Source organism: Talpa occidentalis, unplaced genomic scaffold (genome assembly GCF_014898055.3).
Source record: "Talpa occidentalis isolate TD23 unplaced genomic scaffold, MPIMG_talOcc4v2.1 talOcc4.8, whole genome shotgun sequence".
Lineage (NCBI taxonomy): Eukaryota > Metazoa > Chordata > Mammalia > Eulipotyphla > Talpidae > Talpa > Talpa occidentalis.
This window is the reverse complement of record NW_023605194.1, coordinates 57449201-57473392: the sequence shown is the minus strand read 5'-3', so window position 1 is coordinate 57473392 and position 24192 is coordinate 57449201. Positions and strand designations below refer to the sequence as shown.

At 33.6% G+C, this 24192-nt stretch overlaps 2 protein-coding genes across 8 annotated transcripts in view; one reads left to right on the top strand and one right to left on the bottom strand.

The window, feature by feature from the left end:
- Positions 1-24192, bottom strand: part of PCDH15 (protocadherin related 15) — a 1524279-nt gene that overhangs the window by 199687 nt on the left and 1300400 nt on the right. For all 7 annotated transcript variants that reach the window (XM_054690675.1, XM_054690674.1, XM_054690669.1 and 4 more), the window contains 2 exons: positions 23470-23563; positions 15622-15750 (listed from right to left, as the gene is read on the bottom strand). In XM_054690675.1, the coding sequence (XP_054546650.1) occupies positions 15622-15750; positions 23470-23563 (223 nt within the window). The remainder of the gene's footprint in view (positions 1-15621; positions 15751-23469; positions 23564-24192) is intronic.
- Positions 20898-21334, top strand: LOC119233622 (60S ribosomal protein L30-like). Its single transcript, XM_037496124.2, has one exon. The coding sequence runs from the start codon at positions 20961-20963 to the stop codon at positions 21306-21308; it is 348 nt and encodes a 115-aa protein (XP_037352021.1). The 5' UTR covers positions 20898-20960; the 3' UTR covers positions 21309-21334.

The window sequence follows — 24192 nt, the reverse complement described above, 5'->3', positions numbered from 1 at the left end:
AATGTAAAGTCAGATTCAATAAATAATCAAATTTTTTTTTACAAATTATGAAGTATCTGTAGCAATAAAATATATAAACAAGATCTGATTTGGCTGTGCATATAAGTTTAATCATGTAATTGCATAACTCAGGTAAAAATATGGTGGTATCGCAATGTAATTACATTAAACTGTGTTAACATCGTTAGACATAATTTAGATATCAAACATACAGGCAGAGTATAAATTTCTATTAGAAGAATTTTACTAGATACTAGAAAAGTGGATTGATTCTTCTATATGAATTAACTGAAAGGATACTGAACTTGGAAGCAAAAGTTTTTAGCTTTAATTCTTATTCTAATATACATTGCAGTTTAAGGTTCTCATTGCCTAATTTCTAAAACTTTAAATATATCTCTAGAGAAATAATTTGAATGGTGTTTTCCCCTTTAAGATTATATGCTTTCATAATTTAATTTAGTTGCTATTTTGTATTATACAAAAGTTATAACATAACTTTGATGAAGGAATTGTCCAGGCAATAATAGTAAATCTGAGCAGATAAAATTTACATGATTTTATGCTGCACGGACAGTTATCAAAAATATTATATGACATATATTAAGTAACATAAGCTACTGTGAATGCATTTACTAAAATATAAATTTCCTCATTAGTTAACAGAATACATCAGGTTTGCTAGGTGTTCATAATTAGATTTTTTAGTTTTTAAGGCAATGTTTTTTTGTCCAAAATCATCAGTGAACAGGATCAATATAATATAAATTGAAAATAAGTATAAATTATACTTAAACCAACCTTATAATATTTAGTTGGCTTAAAAGCAGTTTTCATAAGAATTTTTTTACATCCTTATCCATACATATTTTTTATTTACTTCTTTTACTTCATGAATAGGATCTGATGTGAAGGTTTTCAATAGAGGCAATGCAATGTAGCAGAAAAATATAATTGGTTTGGGAGTTGGGACACCTTTGTTCAACTGGTAGGTAGAGCAGACGATAAATGTGTGAAAATGGGCAAGCCACAAAACTTTTCTGTTGCCCTGTTACATTATCTATAATATGGGTAGGTGCTGATAAAAAGAAAATGAGAGATTTGTGAAGCAGAATTAAACCTGAGGTAGAGCCCAGATCCACATGCACTAAGACCAGCTGAGATGCACACAAACTTTTGCTAACCCCTACCTACCTGTAGACCCAAGAGTGAGGGGAAAAAAAGCATTATGTATTACCAAGATGGCAATGTTGCTTGATGCACAGCATTATTGCAGCAAATGTGATTACTGAAGGCATTAAATTTTATATACACAATTTCAGGATATTAAACAATATATAATGAAAAAATATATAGAATTGACCCATGAGGAAATAACGAAACTAGACATCAAGGATATATTCAATTTGTTTCCATATTAGGAAGCATGGTGACCCCAACTGACATTTAAAAACATATTTGGGGGACTCCCTGTTGGCCTAGGGGTTAAGTCTCAGTGCTATCACCGCTAAGACCTATCACTGATAACTGGGGCAGCAGACCTCTCCTGTCTCACCTGCTGCTCCCCTCAGCAGTGTATTTCAGTAGATCCGCCTGCTCTGTCCCCACTCTGTCATTAGTGAATCCTCTCACCCCCTCACTCTGGCTTACACTCCAGTTCTTCTATGCAAAAATTAAAAAAATAGATGTTATCTATGGAAATAAATAATTATGGATAAAGATATAGGAAAAGCACCTGTTTTGGAATATATTTCAGAAATAGTGAAAAAGCAATGAACAAAAGTGAACCTAGGAATGAGGCACCTATTATGAGCTTTTTGAATTTGATAATTTTCTGGTCAAATTATCACATGAGTGGAGGATGTTTTCAGCCTTATTTGCGAGGCTCATCTCAGATGAACTGGGATGATATACAAAGGGAAAAGGCAAAAGAGTGGCTAATGCCATATATCTGTGATTTGAGATTGATAGGTTAACAGTAGCTTACCAAAAATTGTGGAGTTGAATATAAATATTGAAAAAGGAAAATTAAGCTGAGAAACATCAGTCTCAACTAAGACTATGAGGTAAAAGCAAGAGACCTCTATTACAGCACATCATGGTGAGGCCATAGAAATACACATTTTCTGACCTGACATCTCCTGCAGGAGATGAGAGTGCTGTTAGAGAAAGAGAATGAGCTGAGTTCATCTGGCTGGAGGTATTTCAAAACCTCAAACATCCTCATTCTCTTGATCTTCCAAATGGAAATTCACCTTCTCTTTATTACTAAAGGAAATCAATCACCCATTGCTTAAAGACCCTACTTAAACTAAACATTTCACAAAATGATATATGTCCTCAATATCTGTAACAAGCTACTTTCAATTCTCTTGAACATTTAATAACTAAGGTCAAGTTGTGGCATATTCTAATTGTTCCTACTAAGGTAAAGCAATGATGTGCTTAAAAAGCAGGATATGTTTAAAAATGACTGGCAGGATACAGCCTAGTATTCCACCCCCTAGGAATTTACCCAAAGATCACAAAATCCTAATTCAAAAGGAAACCTGGAACCCTTTGTTTACTGCAGTACTATTTATAATAGCAAGATACAGAAACAACTTAATGTCCCAGAATAGATGAGTAGGGGTCTCCCTGCTGGTGCAAAGTGTTAAGTCATAGCACTATGAAGCTATCATCAACCATTGCACAAGTTCGAACCCAGACCAGCCAGGGAGCTACCCACATGATGCAGCAGACCTTTCCTGTCTCGCCTGCTGCTCCCCTCAGCAGTGTATTTCAGTCCGTCTGCCTGTTCTGTTTCCCACTCTGTCTCTGGTGAATCCTCTCACCCCCTGCGCCTCTGTCCTCTACCCCAGCTCTTGTATGCATAAATAAATATATCTTTAAGGAAAAACAGATAAGTAGATCAAAAAGATGTGGTACATATACAATGAAATACTACACGGAGATCAAAAAAGATAAACATCCGTTTGTGTCAACATGGATGACAGTGGAAGAGCTGATGCTAAGCAAATTAAGTCAGAAGGAAAAGAAATATCAGATGGTATAACTGATGTGTAGAATACAGAAAAACCAAACAAAGAATCAAAGAGAAACTTTGAATGTGACCATAGATATGATGGGAACAGGAGAGAGGAGGTGGGAAGGGGCAAGACCACAAGGGGGTATGGTGATGACGGTGGGTGCTGTGGAGGTGGGGGAGCTTCAGTGGCCATGTCTGAGGAGAGAAATCATATACTATCCAAAAATTAACAATGATGTAAGAAAAAAAGTACTTCATGTAAGAAATATATTGGCAGGATCCAGGAGAACATGCTTTAGAATGAGTCATAATTTTGCTGGAAGTGGAGAGAGAAAATCACGAATCTGAATAGGAGAGTGCTAATCAATATGAAAGTACTCTATCATGAAAATACCTTATGGCAAGGACACCTGGAATTGATCCTAATTCACCACAAAAATACAGCCTAAAATTTGAGAAAAAACAATGACCTATTAAAAAAAAAAAAAACACACACAGCTAATTCTAGAAGTGTATTGTCAGAGATGTGAACAAGGGGTCAATGGTTCAAAGCTGTCAGAAATTTAGTCTGGATTTATTTTACAAGATCAAAGAAGTGACTCAGAGCTTTATATCCCAGGAAAGTCTATAAATACAGGACAAAAATAAATGGAAATATAACAACATCTGAAGGGTGCAATGCTGTAACTCTAAAAATTATACAGTGTTTTAAACCAATGGTACATCAATAACGAAAAAAGAAATAAAAGAAATGCGAATTCAAATGACAAAAATATCATGTATACTTATAAATTGGGAGAGAAGAGAATGTAATAAAAATTCTAACAGAGTTTTGGGAAGAATTCTCAGGTTTTAATGATAGGGTTCTAACTGGCAACTACTCTTTGATGGTATTCTATTGCTCTCCAGAAAAGTCAACATTATGTGTATAATCTTTTTTTTTTTCAATAATCAGAGATGTGAGCATAGACTTTCCATTGCAGCTATCTTTTTTTATTTTAAGTCTGCATTTTTTTAAGATTTATTTATTTATTTATACAAACACTGGGTACAGTCAGAAGCGCAGGAGGGTGAGAGAATTCACCAGAGCCAGAGTGGGGAGCAGAGCAGGCAGAGGGACCGAAGGACACTGCTGAGGGGAGCAGCGGGCGGCAGGAGAGGTCTGCGCGCCATGTAGGACCCTCACAGGTGGCTGCGGAGCAGCTGGGGATCGAACCAGCGCCACAGAGGCTGCAGGCAGATTCGCAACCCAGTGCTCAACCGCTGCGCCAGCGGGGAGGCCCCATTGCAGATATCTTGGTGATAATAAAAACAGAAACAGTAAACCATAACATTCTGTAAATCATCTAAATATTCTAAAAGAGAAAATTGTATGTAATATGGAGCTTTCACATACTGGGATGAATAATAGATTTTAATTCAGCCATTCAAATTAAACTTTAGGAAAATAATTCAAGGGTAATAGTTTATATATTTTTTTCAAGTTATATAAAAAATGTAAAACAAAATAGAAGACCAGAAAACGCACTGCATATTTGTGGTTTGTGTGATTTATGGTAAGGGGAGAGACTGGTACTATATAAGTAGCTATATGTATAGAAGGGAATTAAAGTAGATGTTTTGCTCACATCACACATCAAAATAAATATCAGATTATATGCCTAATAAAAACAAGAATACTACATCTTAAAATAAATTGAAAGGACATCTTCATGACCTAAACATAGTGTGTAACAATTGAAAATAATGGATAATGTTGATAATTTCAATATCAAAAAGTCTCCTTGTCACGACAACGTTAAGTAAAATGCAAGGTCCCAGAGTTGGAGAAGTTTGAACATGCAACAATGAAAGCATCATATCCTGAATATATGAACAATTCTCACTAGTGAAAAGGAACATTCAAAATGAAAAAAACAGTGGAAATGCAACAGAGAGGTGGATAAAAGACTTAAATAGGCACTTTGGAAAAAGAGTAATTTTGAAACAGCAAGTAAACGTATGAAAAGATGCTCCATGTTGTAAGGGAAATGCCAACCAAGACCACAAAAATGATACCCCTAAAAAATTTAAGATCGGTCCAAATTAGATAGATTAATACATCAATAATGTAGGTGGGGATAATCACTAGCACTTACACAGTATTTGTCCTAATCACTGTTGAAAACAATTTGACATTTTTAATTAAGTTAAATACACTCATATTCATAAGACAATGTAACCCAGGTACATGTGCACCAAAAGAAGTGACATAAAAGTATTCACAGAAGCATTGATTATAACAGATTCAAACTGAAAGCCATTCAAATACTCACCAATGATAGAATGTGAAAATGACTTGCAGATAGCAAATAAAATATCTAAATAAACAGGCATGCAGAAATGCTGAATAGAAAGTTAAAGATGAATATAAGAATGTAGATACTAATGCACTCTGCTTATAGACATTTAAAAAAGCAAAGCTAAACTCTAACTATATTGTTATAAATGATTACTTAGTTGGTAAATTGACAACAGGAAATAAGAAACTATTGCCATTACTTATTATAAGAAAGTGACTATGACGAGAAGAGGTATGCAGGAAGCTTTCTTGGTGATGCATTTTAAACCCGGGTTGCACTTACATCTATGTTCACTTTCTAATAATTTAATAAATCCCACACATATGATTATATCTACACAGTTTTTCTACATACTACACAGTTTTTCTTAGTTTAAAGGACAAGATTTGTTCTAATTAAAGGCTTCAGGAAGTCATTTGCTACATTTCTTCCTCAGTTGGGCAGTAAAGTCAGTATAAGTAATTGTAGTGAGCTGTAACATTTGTAGAGAAAGATAACTGATTCCAACTAATGTAAACAGGCCATGAATTCTCATCAGTCTATAAAACAGAAGTGCGATTTGTATAAAGTTGGAACTCATAAATGAATAATGCAGCATTAAAAGGCACAGCTAGATAAATGGGGCAGGGATTTGTGAGGCAAAAAATAGTTGGTATTTCTTCTCAGACAAATAATAAAATATTTAAATGGAGTATGTATTTTTAAATGGGTGAATGGAAACACAATTCCAAATACGTGACCAAATAGGCTGGCAGCATTTCCATTAGTTTACCTCCATGTAATCTTGTTATCTGGGAATAGCCTTCATTAGTGTATTGTTTCCAGATCTCTTGTCTCTTAGATGGTAAATTTTGCTCTGTACCAGCATAGATTTCAATTGTTCTTTGCATTATCGCTGCTTTTGAAATCATATCTATCTGTACTGGTCTATATGTTGAAATACTAAGTCATATAGAAATGTAATATCAAACTTTCTATTTATCAAGATAACTTATTTACTTATGGGTATGAATGTAATAAGCCAAGTATGCATGTGTATATTATATTTTTCCTACAATGTTTATGATTTTTCAGTATAAAAGCTTACCTTTAGATAATTTTAATACATTAGGTCCTGTTTAATTTTTCAGTTTCAAAGAATCAAATATTGGGTTGGATTTGTGAGTTTTCTAAAATCAAAATGAAAAAGTTTCTGACTATGAAATTTTGAAAAATATATAGCCTAAATATATTCTGGAAAGAAACATCAAAAAGCTATGCACAGTATAACACCAGAGCATAAGCACAAATGTCCAACTAGAGATGTCTAGCTAGCATTTTCAAGATAATGTCTCTAAATAAAGAATGGAGAAAGAAAAAGCAAAGGCAGCAGGCATGCTCAGAGGCAAAGACATGGGAGAGTTCAGAGAACATCTATTAGTAATTATAAGCAGATTAGTATTACTGGAAGTTGTTAAAATAATATTGGGATGCATGCTTTGCTTGCTTTATTGAGAATATCCCCTTCAAGCTATGTTATATAGAAATCATTCTGGCAATTACATTGAGGAAAAATTGTGAAGTGACTAGCAAGACTTGTGTCAAAATAACCAATTAAGATGTTGTAACAATAGTTCAGATGAGAAATGAGAACTTGACTACAGTTGTTTGGGGAAAAAATGATAATAGTTTGAAATGTGAAATTATCCAGATTGGTGATTAACTGGATATGAATAGTCAGGAAGAATGAGATGTTTCCTAACATGTGATTTACAGAAATATAAACCAAGACGCAGATTTCAGAAGAAGGAGCCCTTTCTGTGGCCATACAAATAAGGATTCAATCTTAAACATATTGAATTTGAAGTGCCCATAGGACATTTAAGTGGGTCTGTTTTACAGATAAATGCCTATTTTAGACTGTAGCTTAAAGAATCAGAAGAGGCTAAAGATGCAGCAGTGGGAGACATAAGCATCCAAGGGTAACTAAAGCTACAGGCTTTCATGTGGGATTTGGTGTGAGTGGAATTTTACAGAAAAAAAAGATGTGTAGAATCAGAACAATGGAAAATACTTCCAAAATCCAAAGTTTAATTTTGAAGTGGTAGATATTGGCTTTATATTGATAATAGGAGGATATACATATGTCCACACTCAGACTCCTCAGCTTACAAACATTAATTATATGTATTTTTTGGTATATCAACTATACCTAAATAAAACTAGAAAATATAAATAATGCAGTATTAAAGAGGGCTTTAAAGAGCAAACTGGTAAGGAAACATAAGCTTAAACACAAAAACCAGGAACAATAGGTAGTAGAATACCAGCAGTGAGCAAGAGATCCATTTCAAATTGGGCAATGATATTATTCAGACGAAGGTGACATTTAGCAACCAAAGGTTATTGGGGGGCCTCCCTGGTGGCAGAAGGGGTTAAGATGCAGCCTATGAACCTATCTGCAGCCACCGAACTCGAGTTCGATCTCCTGCCAGGGAGCTCCCTACATGGTGCAGCAGACCTCTCCTGACTCGCCCGCTGCTCCCCTCAGCAGTATATTTCAGTTGATCTGCCTATTCTGTTGCCCACTATGTCTCTGGTGAATCCTCTCACTCCCTGCATGTATGGCCTGTACCCCAGTTCATGTATGCATAAATAAATAAATCTTTAAAAAACAACAAACAAACAAACAAAAGGTCATTGGTGAAAATGAGGCTGGGGGCCAATAGCATTCATTGTGCATATAGGATTATACAGCTATGAATAGTTATACATATATAAATGCATGAACATATACATTATTTATTTTAATAGCTGAATGAAGACAAAAAGAGTTGAATGAGTAGGTGCCCCAAGTAAATACTGTAAAAATGCATTCATAAATTTTCTAACCCATTTATAAACTGTTCATTGACTATCTGAAAGATCACCAAGTTCCAAAAAAAATTCACAAGCAATAAATATCCATTATAAATATTTTTTTTTAGGTAGCAACATTAAAATTATGTCACCAATTTTTCAAATTGTGTGGGGCTTATTTCCTTACTCGACTGAGTACAATGTTTGCATTATATAGCTTGACTTGACAAAGAGAACCCATAAAATTCCCCACTTGTGGCCCACTTAAAAAAGAAGTATTATAGTTTCAGGCACTGTTGAATGTCATGCTGAGCTACAAAAGATAAATAAAACACTATAAAGCTCCCCACCTTCATTTCATTTTTAGAACCCCACATAGGGAGATGACAACTACATAAATCAGAAATAGACCACTAAGGTTCAGATTTATTTTGTTTAATATTAAATTGTATAGTTGAAGGAAATATCAATTTCTTTTTAAAATAACACCATCACTACCCTTCTAAACACTGCAGTTTACTAATGTTTGTAAAACTGCTTTAAGTGTTTAAAATTGAATCTCTACCACTTCATCACAGCTATGATTTAACATGCAGATCTCAAATTGGGAACACATTTGTATTTCAGGCTAAATAAAATCAGACTCTTTTGTTTTAGAACTGAAAGAACATTTTGTTGATTCAGAGTTCTATTTTTGTTATGTAGAGCTATAAGTCAGTTTAGAATAAGAATTTCTGTAAGTTATTAACTGAAATTTTGCTGGGCAACATTTACTGTATATTACCTGCAATTCTGAGAAACTTGTTTGCATTTACCAGGTAATGTTCCTAAGCACCTTATCTGATGCATTTTTGCATGCATTCATGCTTAGAGCTACTGTGAAAATCAGAGATGACGAATTTGAGACTCTGGAACTTAAGAACTCCTCAATGAGAAGTTACCATGAAGGCTAGGCATCTTTGATACTCACCCAAAATACCCACTCACAGTGAGGCACTGAAGCACCTGTGTCAGCAAATGTGCTGAACTATAAAAACTATCTCATTCTCCTATATGGTAAATTTTGTTAAGCAAAGAGAAACTCTTTGTGACTCTGTAGCTGACACTGTTTACTGAAACAGATCTGCCCTTATCTTCTAACTCCCAAGCTAGATTCAAAGTGAATCCACCGGGCATTAGTTGAGAAGAAAAATGAAATACAGACAGTACTTTGAGGTAAGCATTGTGATTCCACACTTCTGAAGACCCAAGGTTTGCAATGGGACCAAACTATCCACCTGACTCTTACACATTAGAATGAATTATTATTCCCTACAAATCATTCAGGTTTTTGAATAAATAAGATCTAGAAAACACATCAAAGCAGTTTACCAAACTTGTTTAAAATTATATATCCCCAACAACAGAACCAGCATTATTACTCTTAACTATTTACCTTATTTAATAACAGGTAAATACATACATGCATATATAAATTTTATATACTTTTTCTTCTTCACTCTTTCTCTCTCACACACACAGACGCACACATACACACAGAAGTTAGCTTAACTCAGAATCACTTGTAGCACCTGCTAAAACACAGGCTCTTGATCCCTATCCCAGGGTTCTGATACAGTTACCATGGGATAAGCTCTGGGAACTTGTTTTTCTAAATCATATTCAGTGTTTGAACCTAAGTTACCACAATAAAAAAAACAACACAATTAAAAAACATCCTACTGGGGGCCTCCCTGGTGGCACACGTGGTTGAGCGCCGCACTGTGAAGCTGTCTGCAGCCTCTGCAGCACCAGTTCAATCCCAGCCGGCTGGCAAGAATCCAAAATGGTGCAGCAGACCTCTCCTGTGTTGCCCGCTGCTTCCCTCAACAGTGTATTTCCTCAGTCTGTCAGTTCTGTTCCCCACTCTGTCTCTGGTGAATCCTCTCACCCTCCTGTGCATCTGGCCTGTACCCCCATTCTTGTGTAAATAAATAAATCATTAAAAAAAAAATCTCACTGGTCTTGATGCTGATATTACTTGCTACACGTGTGAACTACTTACTGCATGTTCTTACTGACTCAGTTAAATATGAGCAAATCATAAAAAGTGTGATCATAGGACGAGCTCCTGTAGTTTAATGGTTAAAGTCATTGAGAGTCATTCAAATATACACAATGAGAAGCACTTAACATAGATTATGGCATATACAAAGAGTTAAAAGGTATCATTACTCATTTTATACTATAGTCAGTCTAACAGCCTCTTTCAATGCAACCTTAACTGGAATCATTTTAAGAGAAATGAGCAAAAACATGAAATCCAGGATTGCACACCTGAATTCCATCTTGGTAATTTCAAATATTTTTTAACTCCCTTTAAATTTCTAAAATAGCCCACAAATGGGAATACATGCATATGAAGATTTATATAATATATGAGAATTTGTATGTTTGTTATGACCAAAAGCCAATGCTACTGTCTGTAGGAAAATTGTAAAATAGTCACTTATTAACTTAAATAATATTTCATACTTTATTAAAAACTTATTCAAAAAAGCATTATATTGGGAAATGCATAGTATAATTCACAAATCAGAAAACTCATTAATAATAGAAGTAGTTGAATTTGTTTCATAACACTGTTAATATTATTAAATTGTAAATACTATAAGTAGTGATGCTTTAAATTGTTTAATGCTTTAATATAATCATAATAAATAAAAACCAAGTGCACATTGACTATGTATTATGTTAAACATGTACATATATTATATGTATGTGTTAATTCTTCCAATTATAAAACATGATAAATCATATTACCCCATTTTATGCATCTATAACTCCAGGTTCAGAGACACCAAATAACTTTAATATTTAACATTATTCATTTTGATAAATCATATTTGAACTCAAGTGTCTTATTCTAGAGCCCATTGACCACTTTAATACGTTTTGAATATTGTTGGAATGTTGGATCTAAAATTATGGAAATATATGAGCTAGCATAAGAATACTTAGTGAGGGCCTCCCTGGTGGCGCAAGGGGTTAAGCACAGCACCATGAAGCTAACCACAGCCTCTGCAGCACGAGTTCAATCCCCAGTTGGCCAGGGCGTTACCCACATGGCACAGCAGATCTCTCCTGTCTTGCCTGCTGCTCCCCTCAGCAGTGTATTTCAGTCAGTCTGCCTGTTCTGTTCCCCACTCTTTCTCTGGTGAATCCTTTCATCCCCACACCTCTGGCCTGTACTCCAAACATTGTGTGCATAAATAAATCTTTAGAAAAAGGAATCAACTTAGTGAGCAGAGAATAATGAATTTATCATGATATGGAAGGATTATAACAGGTGAGGACTGGAAGAGAAAGTAAGAAGTCTGGTGCTTTTGTGTGGTGAGTCTTGAAGCTATGGGCAGAGCACAGTGCAGGTTAAAGGAAAGTGAGGGTGGAGAACTGATCACATATCCAGGAGACTGCTTCAGCAAATACATCTCAAGACCCAGTGGGCCTCTATGGAGCTTATGCTGTATCCTACTGTTATAAATTCCCCTAGAAAGAACATTTCTGGTGCTTGATTAGAGCTCTGAGGGATCTAAATTCAGGGCTATAGGAGATTTAATCATACTTTGATCAGGTGCCTGCACATCTGGAAATTTGGGACTAAGAGTTCTGCAGGACCTGTTATAATGCCTCTTGGCTTTGAGGCCCATTCTACCAGCAATACTTACGGCCTGTGTCAGGATATGCATATGCACTCTCATATCTTACATGAAGTACTTTGAAGGATATTGAAAAAACATGACAATAACAAGTAAAGTCTTTGTACCAGCTGCAATTTCATAGGCTTTCCTTGCCCTGCCAATCTGGATATAATGTTTTTAATCAATTTTCCAGAAATCCTCTAAACAAATCTACCATTATTGTCAGACTATTGCCTTGCTCTCAAATTGCCTCTTCAGTTCAATTTTGCCTTGTGTCACATCTGTCTGGGCTCTTTCTTTCTTTGTTCTCTTTTTCAGCCTATAATCACACTACTTTGTCAAGGTACTGAAGATGACACACTTTCCCCATGACCTCTGACAACTCTATCTTAAGCCTTTGTGGTATTTCTCATTCTTTATAGTAAATAATAGGTGTGACACATTTGACATATGACACAGAGACAAAGAATCTATTCTCACTGTTTGCTAAGTTTCATTCAGCATACATCTTTTCTCCCCAACTACACTGCTACAACAAGTGCTTTGAGAAGATAAGATTCTCAGCTTTAAATGGGATATACTATACATGTGTATAGTGAGTTCTATATTAAACAATTACTGGATTATTTTTTATATACCAAAAGTTTCTTGCTTTCTATATTCTATAATTAGATGATTCCTTATTCAATAAAGTTTGGGACTACAAAAATACTACCTTAATATAAAAATTAAATAAAAATCCCTTGGCATTTGAATCCGGACACTGGATAATTCATACTAAAATATCATTAGAACAAAACACAAAGTCAGTAATTCAAATTCTATACAATAATTAACCATACTTTTTTTGGTTTAAGGCATGTCAATATTTTTGTGACAATTAAAATTAAATTTTACAAGTGGAGCATGAGTCATTTAGTAAAACTGATGTATTATATAATTAGCATTAGGTAGCAACAGGAGGCCATTATGATGCATCAAAATTCCATTCTATGAACATTATAACTTCACTGAAACTTGAAAAATCAGTTGGACGCACCTGCTTTGTCTGTTTTCCTTTTTCTTTGTACTTTCAAACTCATTTAGCTTTTAGGAAAACATGTTATTGCCAAAAGTCTAGGGCAATTTTTGTACTATCAAATTGATGGTGAGGTCTATATTTCAATTTTTAATGCTGGAATAATTTATAGAGACTATTGCTCATAATACCACAAATTCCTTAAAGGAAAAGACACATAATAACAAGGAAAATTGACAAAAAATGAGAAAGGAAAAATAAAAATTAATTATCCATGTTAACATACACTTTTGTGTTATTAGTTGCATATTCCCTATGGGCTTAATCTCTCAAATACTAAATATATTAAGAGAAATGGGAAATATAACTTTCTGAAATTATTTCAATACCTTTTTATATCAATAGTCAATAAATATGACTAAATGATCTTTTTAGTTTTTGTCAATGTGACATGTTAGAGTGACAACTCTAGTCTAATTATTATTATGATTAGACAACTCAATACTTATATGTCTGGGCTATTATACTTGCGTTTGAGTTCAGCTTCCTGAATTTAGAATCAAACAACAATGCAATACTGCATACCATCCTAGAATTTCACCTTCTATGTCAAAAAAAAAGAAGAGTTTATAATGTGGCATGCCTTTTTACTGCAATTATGACATCTTACATGCTCTCATTTTTCTATTTTCTTTTTCACAAGCCATCATCTCTCCTGAGACAGCTTCCAACTCACTGCAAATGATTCCTGATCAACATTTATCCTTTGTGAGTCAATCTCAGCATGTGGCATGGCTCCTTTTCTAAATTTTCTGCACATGGTTCTATTATTATCACCTTGTTTGGTGTATAAGAAACTGTTATTGTCCTATGCATATGCCATACAGCTAACCTATCTCTGGCTAGCCTCCATCTGTCAGTATCTAGAACCTAACAAAATGCCCCTGTGATGGAAATGCAGAGGGATCTGTCTGTATTTAACGGATGTAGGAAATACTGAAAATGTGTCTTCCATCACGGGTTGGTGACCAAAGACACTCAGGAGTCAGCGTATAAATTTTCCAGTTTCATCATTTCTAATGATCAATAATTGTGAACATTTTTTTGGGGTATCATTTCTCAGAATTTGTCCCTGGGATTAAGTGCCTATATTCCTTAGGATAGCTGGTTTTGTATCAATGTCTTTATTGGCTTCCTTCTCTGAATTACATCTTTATTTAGTATTAGTTTTAATGGTACTTCACAAAAAATTTTTATATATGAATCTTTATCACTTTTTTTTTTCATTGTTGAATCCACAGTAAAACTGTTGACACCAAAGTTATTGTGTAGTTTGCAGCTAAGAAGGCAGCAGGACCCCGGGCAAGCTGTAATAGCACAATTGCTGTGGCTCTCACCTGAGTGAATTGGGGTGGCACCCAAGACACAGGGTATGCATGTCTCATGCAATTTCTCCAGGATTTAAGAGAGATACTGAAAATAAGAATGATGACTATGATGCTGACTGCTGTATGTATTATAAGTTCTCTGTGGAGGGTTCAAACTAGTTGATCCAAATCTCAGGACATAGTATAAAGATCACACTATAATAATCACATCCTCTTTTGCAGCCATAAAAAAAATATATACAAGAAAACAGACCCATTGCTTGATGGGAAAAAGTAGAAGGATTGTAGGGAAGGCTTGCTTCAATGCATTATCAAACCTCCTATTTGAAATAAGGCCTTAACAGGGAAGAAATAGGATCCTGAAACCTGAACTTGAAATGCCTGGGTAATTGTTAGAGAAGAAATCTATTTTGTTTTATTTTTTAATTATTATTATGCTTTACATCATTGCTCATTTAAAAAAAAAAAAAAAACATTTGCTTCTCCCCACCCTCTCAGGTGTAGTCCCCACAGAGTTTCCTTCACCAATGCATCTGTGCACCATCACCTCAGTATCCTGTGCTCCTCCCTCCCCCCTCTGATCCCTCTCCCTCCTCTCCCCTGCAGGATGTCTCTGGTTTATAATTGTCTGTTTTTGCTTTGTTGTGTTTTGTACTGTTATTATTTTTTTACACTGATGTCTTATTTGGTTCACCTACATTCCTGCTATAAGTGAAACCATCTGATATTTTTTCTTTTTCCTTTTGGCTTATTTCACTGAGCATAATTCCTTCTAGCTCCATCCATGTTGCTGCAAATGGCATGAGTTTATCTTTTTTTTTTTTAATCTAGAGAACATAGATCTCTATATGAGGCAGATGCTTCAAAATCGATTTTTCCTCAAGATTTACCTCCATCTTATGATTTCTAAGCCATGAGTTTAATCAAGACCAAGCATGGTCCAACTGAGTACCTTTTATCTCTGCTGTTAAATAAAAGGGTTTACTCATCAAAAGAAATACAGAAATTTGCTGTGCTTTGACAAATGCCTAGCAATGAATGTTGCCTATGTTGGACAAGAGATGTGTTTGAAACATAGGTTCATAGTAGACACTAAAGATAGTCTTATATAACGAAGTGCATTTATATATAAATATTCGTATTTTGGGGTGTGTATTTCCAAACTCATATCCAAAGGTACAACTAATTATATATTACTCTAAAAATACTTTATTATAATCCCAGAAAATGAAAAGATAAAGAAAAGACAACTGTTAGTATAGTGATTACTTCATGCTACATAATTCTATATTTACACAAACACACACACACACACAACTCCACTTACCCTTACTTGACCAACAAAGGCATTGGCTTCTTCTTCCACCACAGAGAGATTTCTAGGCAGATAGGGATCGAACACTGGAGCGTTGTCATTGACATCTGTTACCACCACATTTACTGTGGCAGTTGAGGTCTTAAAGAAAACAGGATTAAATGTGAGAAAAGTACTTTTCATTTTTATGTCAGTTAAATGGCCATGCTAGCATTTGTGTACCTGGGAAGTATTTTGTATTTCTCACTACTATTTCTAATCTTTATTTTTCTGAAAAAATAAATAAATAAAAATAAGGCTTAAAACTTTTACACTCCTAAAAAAATCAATAGATGGAAAAAACAAAACACGATATTAAAGGGAAAATATATATTTTTTAAAATGTCAAGTATTTCCTGGAGTTTACATTTAGAAAGTGATTTTACCTTTATCTTATTCACATGTTATGGGTGGAAGGCTTTTGTTTATACACACATGCAACCCATTTTCTTTAAAATGTAACATTTATATTTTTACACTACTTAAATTTTTCAATTTTCAAAAAAAAAAAACTAGCATGCTATAAAATAGCATGGTAAACCAAATGGGCATTTCAGGTAAACAAATGTTATGAGAAAGTGCTTGAGGACCATATGCTACTCTGTAAATGTTATTTTATGATTATATTGCCTAAAGAAATGGTAATCAGACAAACCTACCAGTACTATGTGCTACCTGATTAAAAGGTAAATTACTGGCCTGGTGCAACCAGATAATATCATGTATGTTAATACCTTTCATAATCAATGTGATTATGTGATTAAGTGACATAATATGTGACTTAAGCTGGAAACCACTTTCTTTAATTAAAGCCTGAGTACTTGCATGCCCATCCCCCAGCTTAGTCACAGTGTGGGACTAGTCACTGAAAGGATGCTCATAAAAACTCCATTATGCCATAATGTTCAATACTTAATAACTTATAAACAAAAAACAGGAAGAAAAGTCAGGGTCAAAAAGTACCCAACTTTTGTTTTAAAAAATTATAGACACAAATTGTACTAATGTGTAAATGATTTGGAGAAAAACCCAAAAAGCTGGCATAAAGAAATGACTAAAAGGGAGTGAATCTGAAGAGATTTTGGTTATAGTCATGGAGCTTCTCAGTCAAAAAAACCCAGAATTTCCTAGCTAACAAGGAGGAGTGAGCTGGTAATACTCCTTGCTCTCAGCTGGGATCACCCAAGTTCTAACTCTGAGTAACTGTGGGTGCAGTCTTCACCAGATCTTCCTCAGATTAAAAAAAACAAACAACAAACTGATATTCAATCTGCCACCATTTTAATAAAAGCAAGAGTAAATCCCCCTCTGAGCAATATAACTTTATCCCAATTCCCTATGATTGTTCATATATAGCATCCATCAATCATTAAAAAGTTATCATACAAAGCAGGGAAGTCTTAGGTATTGGTAGTGGTTTATTCCCTTTTTTATTTACTGGCTCTATCAGAGGGTTTATTCTGTGAAAATTCATAAAACTATTCAACATTATCTGTACATATTTCTATATTTAAAAGTTCAATAAAATCATTTAAGGACATGCACAACTATGAACAGAAGAGCATTCATAGCAAAAACCTGCAGACAACCCACATGTCCATCAATAGTATATGGTCATGAAGATTGTGTAATGCATAAGATGAAAAATATGTAGTGCTAAGAATGAATTTCACATGGCTGAAATTCATGAACATGAGGTTGAGTGAAAGAAGTCAGACACAAAAAAAGTACATATTATATCATTCCATTATATGCATTTCAAAGGCAGGCACAATCTCTCCATGGTGAGAGAAGTAAAATAGAGGTCCCAGCTGCAAAGACAGTGGAGTAAGGTCTAGCATGGTCTAAATGCTGGGCTTCTGAAGTGCTAAGTAATTTGTTTCTTGCTCAAAGTGAGGATTTTATATATACAGATTCATATATGTGTGTGTGTGTGTCTCTGTGCGTGTTTCACTATGTTAAAAATTCATTAAAATTTACAGATATGGCTAGTGTACTGTCCTGTGTGCATATCCCCATGAGATCAATAAATTTAAAAGATGCATACACACAAATAATCGTGTATAGATGTATGTGAATATGTATAAATACAAATGTTATCTGACTAAATGAAATACAGGTAACTTTTTTTCTCTCTTGGCCATTTTTATATATTTTCCAATTTTTTTCCCCAGGAAGACTACATTGCTTGTATGACTATAAACAGTTTAAAAAATGTTATTTATTTAAAAGTTGTTCTAAGTTGAAATCAGTAAAACAATGTGTTTTTCCTGTAGTAGTTAGTTCTCAATTTACCTGAGGGTGAGCAAGGCACTAAAATTGACAGCCTGAAGTCAAAATCAAAGAGTAACCACACTAGTTTGCTGTCTTTCCAAAAACTACTTGATTTTCCTTATGCCAACTTCTCTATTCTCTCTCAAACCACTGTCTGTTTTTCACTTTTCAAAATATTTTTCTCTGTTTATAAACATAAAAATATATATGGCATTATAATTTATATGCACTAATATGAATTAGCAGAATATTAAAGAATATCTCACATTCATTTTAAAAGTTAAACTTCTGGGAAACTTATTTGAGAAACACTAAAATACTAGATTCTTTTTCCCAACAACCAAGAAATTCAAATCTGACTTTCAAAGCTAATGAACAAGTGACTAATTCTTTTTTAAAAATTACATTGTCAACAGTTATTATGAAAGGAGATTCAGAAAATGTGTCAATATTTTTAAAATACCATATATACATACATATATACACATGTGTATGTATATATTACCATCTGTACTGCCTTCAAATTCTCATTAAACTAAGTATATTAAAATTCCAAGTTATCTTGAAATTCAAAGTTATTTGAATTTCATAAATTACTCCTCTAGTACACATTTTTCTGTTTGCTAATATTTACCAAATTTTGATTAAATGGTTAAATGTTCAACCTCTATACTTAGTTGTTTGTTCATACTGTCATATTTAAAAGAATTTTAGGGAATAATATTAGTTCAAGGAAAAGCAAAGATGCTTAGACTTATTGCCAATCTAAGGTTGTAAAACATTATAAGTATTCACTATAAAATTCATAACCCAGTGATTCAGGCTTTAATTCAAGAACATTTTAGAGAAAATAAAATCCATGACAGAACCAAATTATTTTTATCAAATCTTTGAGTAGGAAAACAATATTGCTGAACACATGGAATCTATTAAGAAATGTCACATGATAGAATAACTTATCTAAAATAAAAATGCTTGCCAGTTGGAAATGGCAACAGATAAATCTGTTTTAAAATAACAAATGAAACACAATTCCAATCACTATTTGCATATTTACATATTCTGCTGTAATTTTCGTATTTTATTTATTTTTTGTTGTCTATTGGTTGATGGACACCACCACACAACCTACAAATTATCTTTCAGCTCAATGTGGCTACTTATAGATAACAAGATGTATGGAAAAAATCCACAAGCTGCGTTTTCTGAAAAGTTTTGGTTTACTATAGAAAGGATGCAGACTACTCTGGCTTTCATCTTACCCTCTGCTTTTCTGCAATGGATATCTCATGCATGGACCTGTTGTGGGCACCTTGAGAACATTAGGTAACAAGGGTGAGTGTAAAAGTAAACAAACTAAAAATATCTCAGAGCAGAATTGGAGAGGAGGTATTTCTGATGGTATTGCTGAACCCAATCATAAGCTCTTTTCAGTCTCTATCTTGATTTCTTTCAATTTGAAACAAACTTTATTTCTGTTGTCTTGGACTTCTTTCTCATTGCTAAATACCTAAGCACTAATACTGCCAAGATTGTGGAAGGTATTCAGGGCATGATACCCCAAATTATTCCTCTTCAGCATACTGACAATTTTTTAGTAAGAACCACTTGAAAAAACAACAAATACAAGAAAAATACTGTAGTCAGTTTTCTTTTACCTATATGCAGGAAATTAATTTCCAACATGAAAGACAGCATCACTATATACAGTACTACAGGAATAATAATAATCTTATCACCAAGGACAAAAAGTTGAGATAAGAGAATTCTGAAAAAAAAAAAAAAAAAAAACAAAAAAAAAACTGTAAAATAATTTTTATTGTCCTTTAGTCCCTACATATAGTTCAGACAATTTCCTTGTTTTTCAATATAATATAAAAACATTAGTTGTTCAGAATAACATAAAAGCAGCTAGTTTTTGTTATTTCTTTGAGCATTATTTCTTAATGGGATACTCTGTTATGCAAAACTTATATTATGCTTTCTCCTGTTAATCTTTATCAGTTTAATATTCAGACCCAGCCAGCAACACTAAGAGGAGTGAATTTAACTTTTACTTCCCCTACATTGTTAATCAAATAATGTTTGTAAGTATAAAAATTGTGCAGATTTTCAAATAAAATGCCTTTTTCGTTCAGATTAATTGGCCTTAATTTATCAGAGAAGCAAGGAATGTTACAAGGAAACTTTCTAAAAAGAGAAAACAGAGTGTTGTTCCTTTAAAAGAAACTGAATCATTTTGGAGCTCTCCAATATGTTACTGATTTTTTTTAATGAGGTAAAGTTTAACTGTTTAAAAAGCTAAAATTTTAAAAGCTCATTTCAGCTAAAATGTGAAAATATTGGATGAATGGTAGTGATTTTTAAGAAATCTGCATCACAAATTAGTAATTCATTTCAAATAGAATTATCCAACCCTAGAAAATAAAATTTGTCTTTATTTGTAATACTTGAAATCAGAATATATATAATGATGTACTCATTTATATGAGATATTTAACTTTTACATATATAAGATTGACTTATATATAATAGTTTTTCATCTAGTATTAATGAAATGTATTTAATAAAGGAAAAATGTAAGAACATCAGACAAAATTTCCTCAATATTATCTATAAAACATAGCAGTGACTAATAGAATATGAGTACTCTCCAAACTCACTTTGGCATGATAGTAGAGGTAGATTTTTGTATTAAAATATTTTAATTATATTTAATTCACACAAACTGCTGCAATAATATTGATTTAAGAAAAGTCCATCTACTGGGGTCTGTGAAACCATGATTACTAAGGTTAAAAGGTTAAGATTACTATAACTCTATAAAAAATTTATATTTACGTGTTTCAGTAAGAAATGTGCTATCAAAATGTCAGAAATTGTTGTTTTATAATAACTTTCTTAATCAGGAATCTACTATACATGCTCAAACATAAGTACATTCTTAAAATTATATCAGTAATCTTTTTTTTTCTCTCTCCCCGTCCATCTTGGCGGCTGTTCTTGGTTGGGGGCCATCCCGCACCTAAGGCAGGAAGATGGTGGCCGCAAAGAAGACAAAAAAGTCGCTGGAGTCGATCAACTCTACGCTCCAACTTGTTATGAAAAGTGGAAAGTACGTGCTGGGGTACAAGCAGACTCTGAAAATGATCAGACAAGGCAAAGCTAAACTGGTCATCCTCGCCAACAACTGCCCAGCCTTGAGGAAATCTGAAATAGAGTACTACTCCATGTTGGCCAAAACTGGTGTCCATCACTACAGTGGTAATAATATTGAATTGGGCACAGCGTGTGGAAAATACTACAGAGTATGCACACTGGCTATCATTGACCCAGGTGATTCTGATATCATTAGAAGCATGCCAGAACAGACTGGTGAAAAGTAAATCATGATAAATTTTTCTTTAATAAAACTGGCCAGAGCTTGTTTAAAAAAAAATATATATATATATATATATCAGTAATTAAATTAACTAAACAAAATTGTTTGAAATAGAAATGTTTCATTTCTACTGATATGATTAATACAAATTTTTAAAATAAAACCAATTTAAAAGAATCAGAATTTTAAAGCTAAATGAGACCTTATAGATAATAAGAAAGAGAAAACAAGAAAAGCTCTTTGACCTGATCAAAACAAAACGAATACACAAACAACTGAAAAATGCTTTTAGGAAACTTAACCAGTAATTTTAATCTGGAATTTATTTTCAGTTTTTCAAGTGAGACTATGCTAGACATCTTAATGCATTATTTCTTTTCCATCTGTTCTCTTGTTTTTTAGACATTTTATTTTTAAGGCCAGACTTAGAGCTGTGCCAATATTACTCCCATTAATATATGATTTATAATCTGACACATCTTAAAAATATATATTTTGTTTTATTTTCCTAATGTAAAACCTGTCTTCTCATTATTAATTTTATTTTACTTGTTATACCTTTTACTCTATGTAATTACTCTACCTTAGAATTTTCCCAGAGATTTTTTTTTTTTAGCCAGCTTACTCATAAAACTTAATATAAGTCAAGTTCTTCAATTATTTTCTTCTTGAGACTCTGGCTTCATTATTTATATCTAACACAGGCACACTATATTAACCAAGGACATTGCATATATAAACATGTGCCTTAGTTTTATGTTTCCACATAGTCTAATATGTGAGTACTCTCTGTTGCCCACTATTTACTAAAAGTGATCTGTATGTTGTAATTTCTATATAAAGCTGTAGAATGTCTGAAAAACATCAAATAAGTTGTTATGGGAAGACAATTATTACTAAATTTAATTTATTATTCCTATATATTATTCTCATTCATAATTAGGATGATCAAGCTGCTTTGTATCAAAATCAAACTGTTTATATATTTTACCACGGTAAAATTTTCTCAGAAATCTGTAAATAGGTGTGAAGAGAGAATAAATATGCCACCAACAAATCTGTCATAAAAATCGAAGAAGTCATTTCAAGTAAATTGGAGATATATTGCTATTTGAATTAGCTGAATCTTGCTTACCTATACTTGATTTGGAATTATTTCTAGAAGACAGTGCTACATTGGCCCATAAGCAGTTGACTAATGATTAAATGACAGATAGAAATAGTCTAATGACATGTTATCCAAAAGCGAAATATAACTATGGTTAAAAATCAGAATGGTAGTGGTTATAAGTAGGATAATTTGAAGAATACGATAAAACGATTTCAAAGCACTCCAGAATGACTAAACAAATTATTTTTTAAAAGTGATTTTAAGATACAAAGGGGTTAAAATTCATCTTCTAGAATCACACGCCCATTTAAACAACTTCAATCATCAAATATTAGTTAGGGTTCTGAGTGTTGCTTACAAATTATCTGTGGAGTCTGGTTTCTTAAATGCTCAAGGTATTAGCCACAAAATCTCCTGCCCACCCATACATCTCCCAGAGAAGCAGAATTGACAATAAAGGAAACAGGTTTCAACATAGTAAAATTTCCAGAAAGGCATTTCAGAGTATTATGCACAATGGCATGCCTCTTACACTAAGATAGATTTTATTTTCCCCATTAATTGGGTAAGAGTTCAATCAGAAGTATCTATTCTTTCAAGCCCAAAGTTGCAACACAATAGCAGAATCGAAGAATAGATTAGTGTATCAAAAGACTGCAATGGAAAAAAGAACACTTCACTGAGTAATTTTAAGAAGTTGCTACAGAAGAAAAACATTAATTTATGATTTTAATAAATTATTAAAAAAATTAGCTTATAAGACCTCCCCCTTGGTTTACTGAAGATTATTTACTTAACATACACATTGAAGCTTATTTTGTAAAGCTATCATAACCATGATATAAAACCTGACAAGAACAGTGCAAAATACTTACAAGTCAATAGACACAAATGTAAAAATCTTGAATATCAGCATATCAAATTCAAAAATATGTGAACAAATATATCATGATCAAGTTGATTGTATCTTAAGAGCTCAAAGTTAATTCAACTTTAGAAACTAATTTATGTAAGCCACCATTAATAAGAACACTTTGCCAGGGATAGTACTCACCCCATCTGGCCTGCCATCTGAAGCCGTGACGATCAGAATGTATCGATCAGTGCTTTCTCTATCCAGAGATTTCCCTAAGGTTAGAATCCCAGTACTAGCAATAGAGAAGAAGAAAAACACATAAGACACAAAAAGACAGTCTTCCGGGCTTCCCTGGTGGCGCAGCAGTTGAGCGCAGGGTTGCGAGGCTTGCCCGCAGCCTCTGCGGCGTTGGTTCGATCCCCGGCTGCTCCCCAGCCCTGGAGGAGGGTCCCATATGGCGCGCAGATCTCTCCTGCCGCCCGCTGCTCCCCTCAGCAGTGTACCTCGGTCCTTCTGCCTGCTCTGCTCCCCGCTCTGGCTCTGGTGAATTCTCTCACCCTCCCGCACTTCTGACTGTACCCAGTGCATGTATAAACAAACAAACAAACAAATAAATAAACAAATAAAACATGCCTCTATAAAAAAAAATAAAATTAAAAAAAAAAAAAGACAGTCTTCCTACCATCATGGACTAATTTTAAAAACTTTGTTCCCCTTTTAAGCAAACATAGCCTAAGTATTTAAGATGTATAAGTCTAGGATTCATGTAGAAATTTGTAAAAAGACTTTTAAGATGTTAACTTCCTAGAAATATTGAAAAATTGCAAAATTGTTTAGTTGATTCTCTAGTTGCCAAGAAAAAAAAAAATCAATATCAAACAAACTACACTTAATTCATTCTAGGAAGATAAGTATATAATT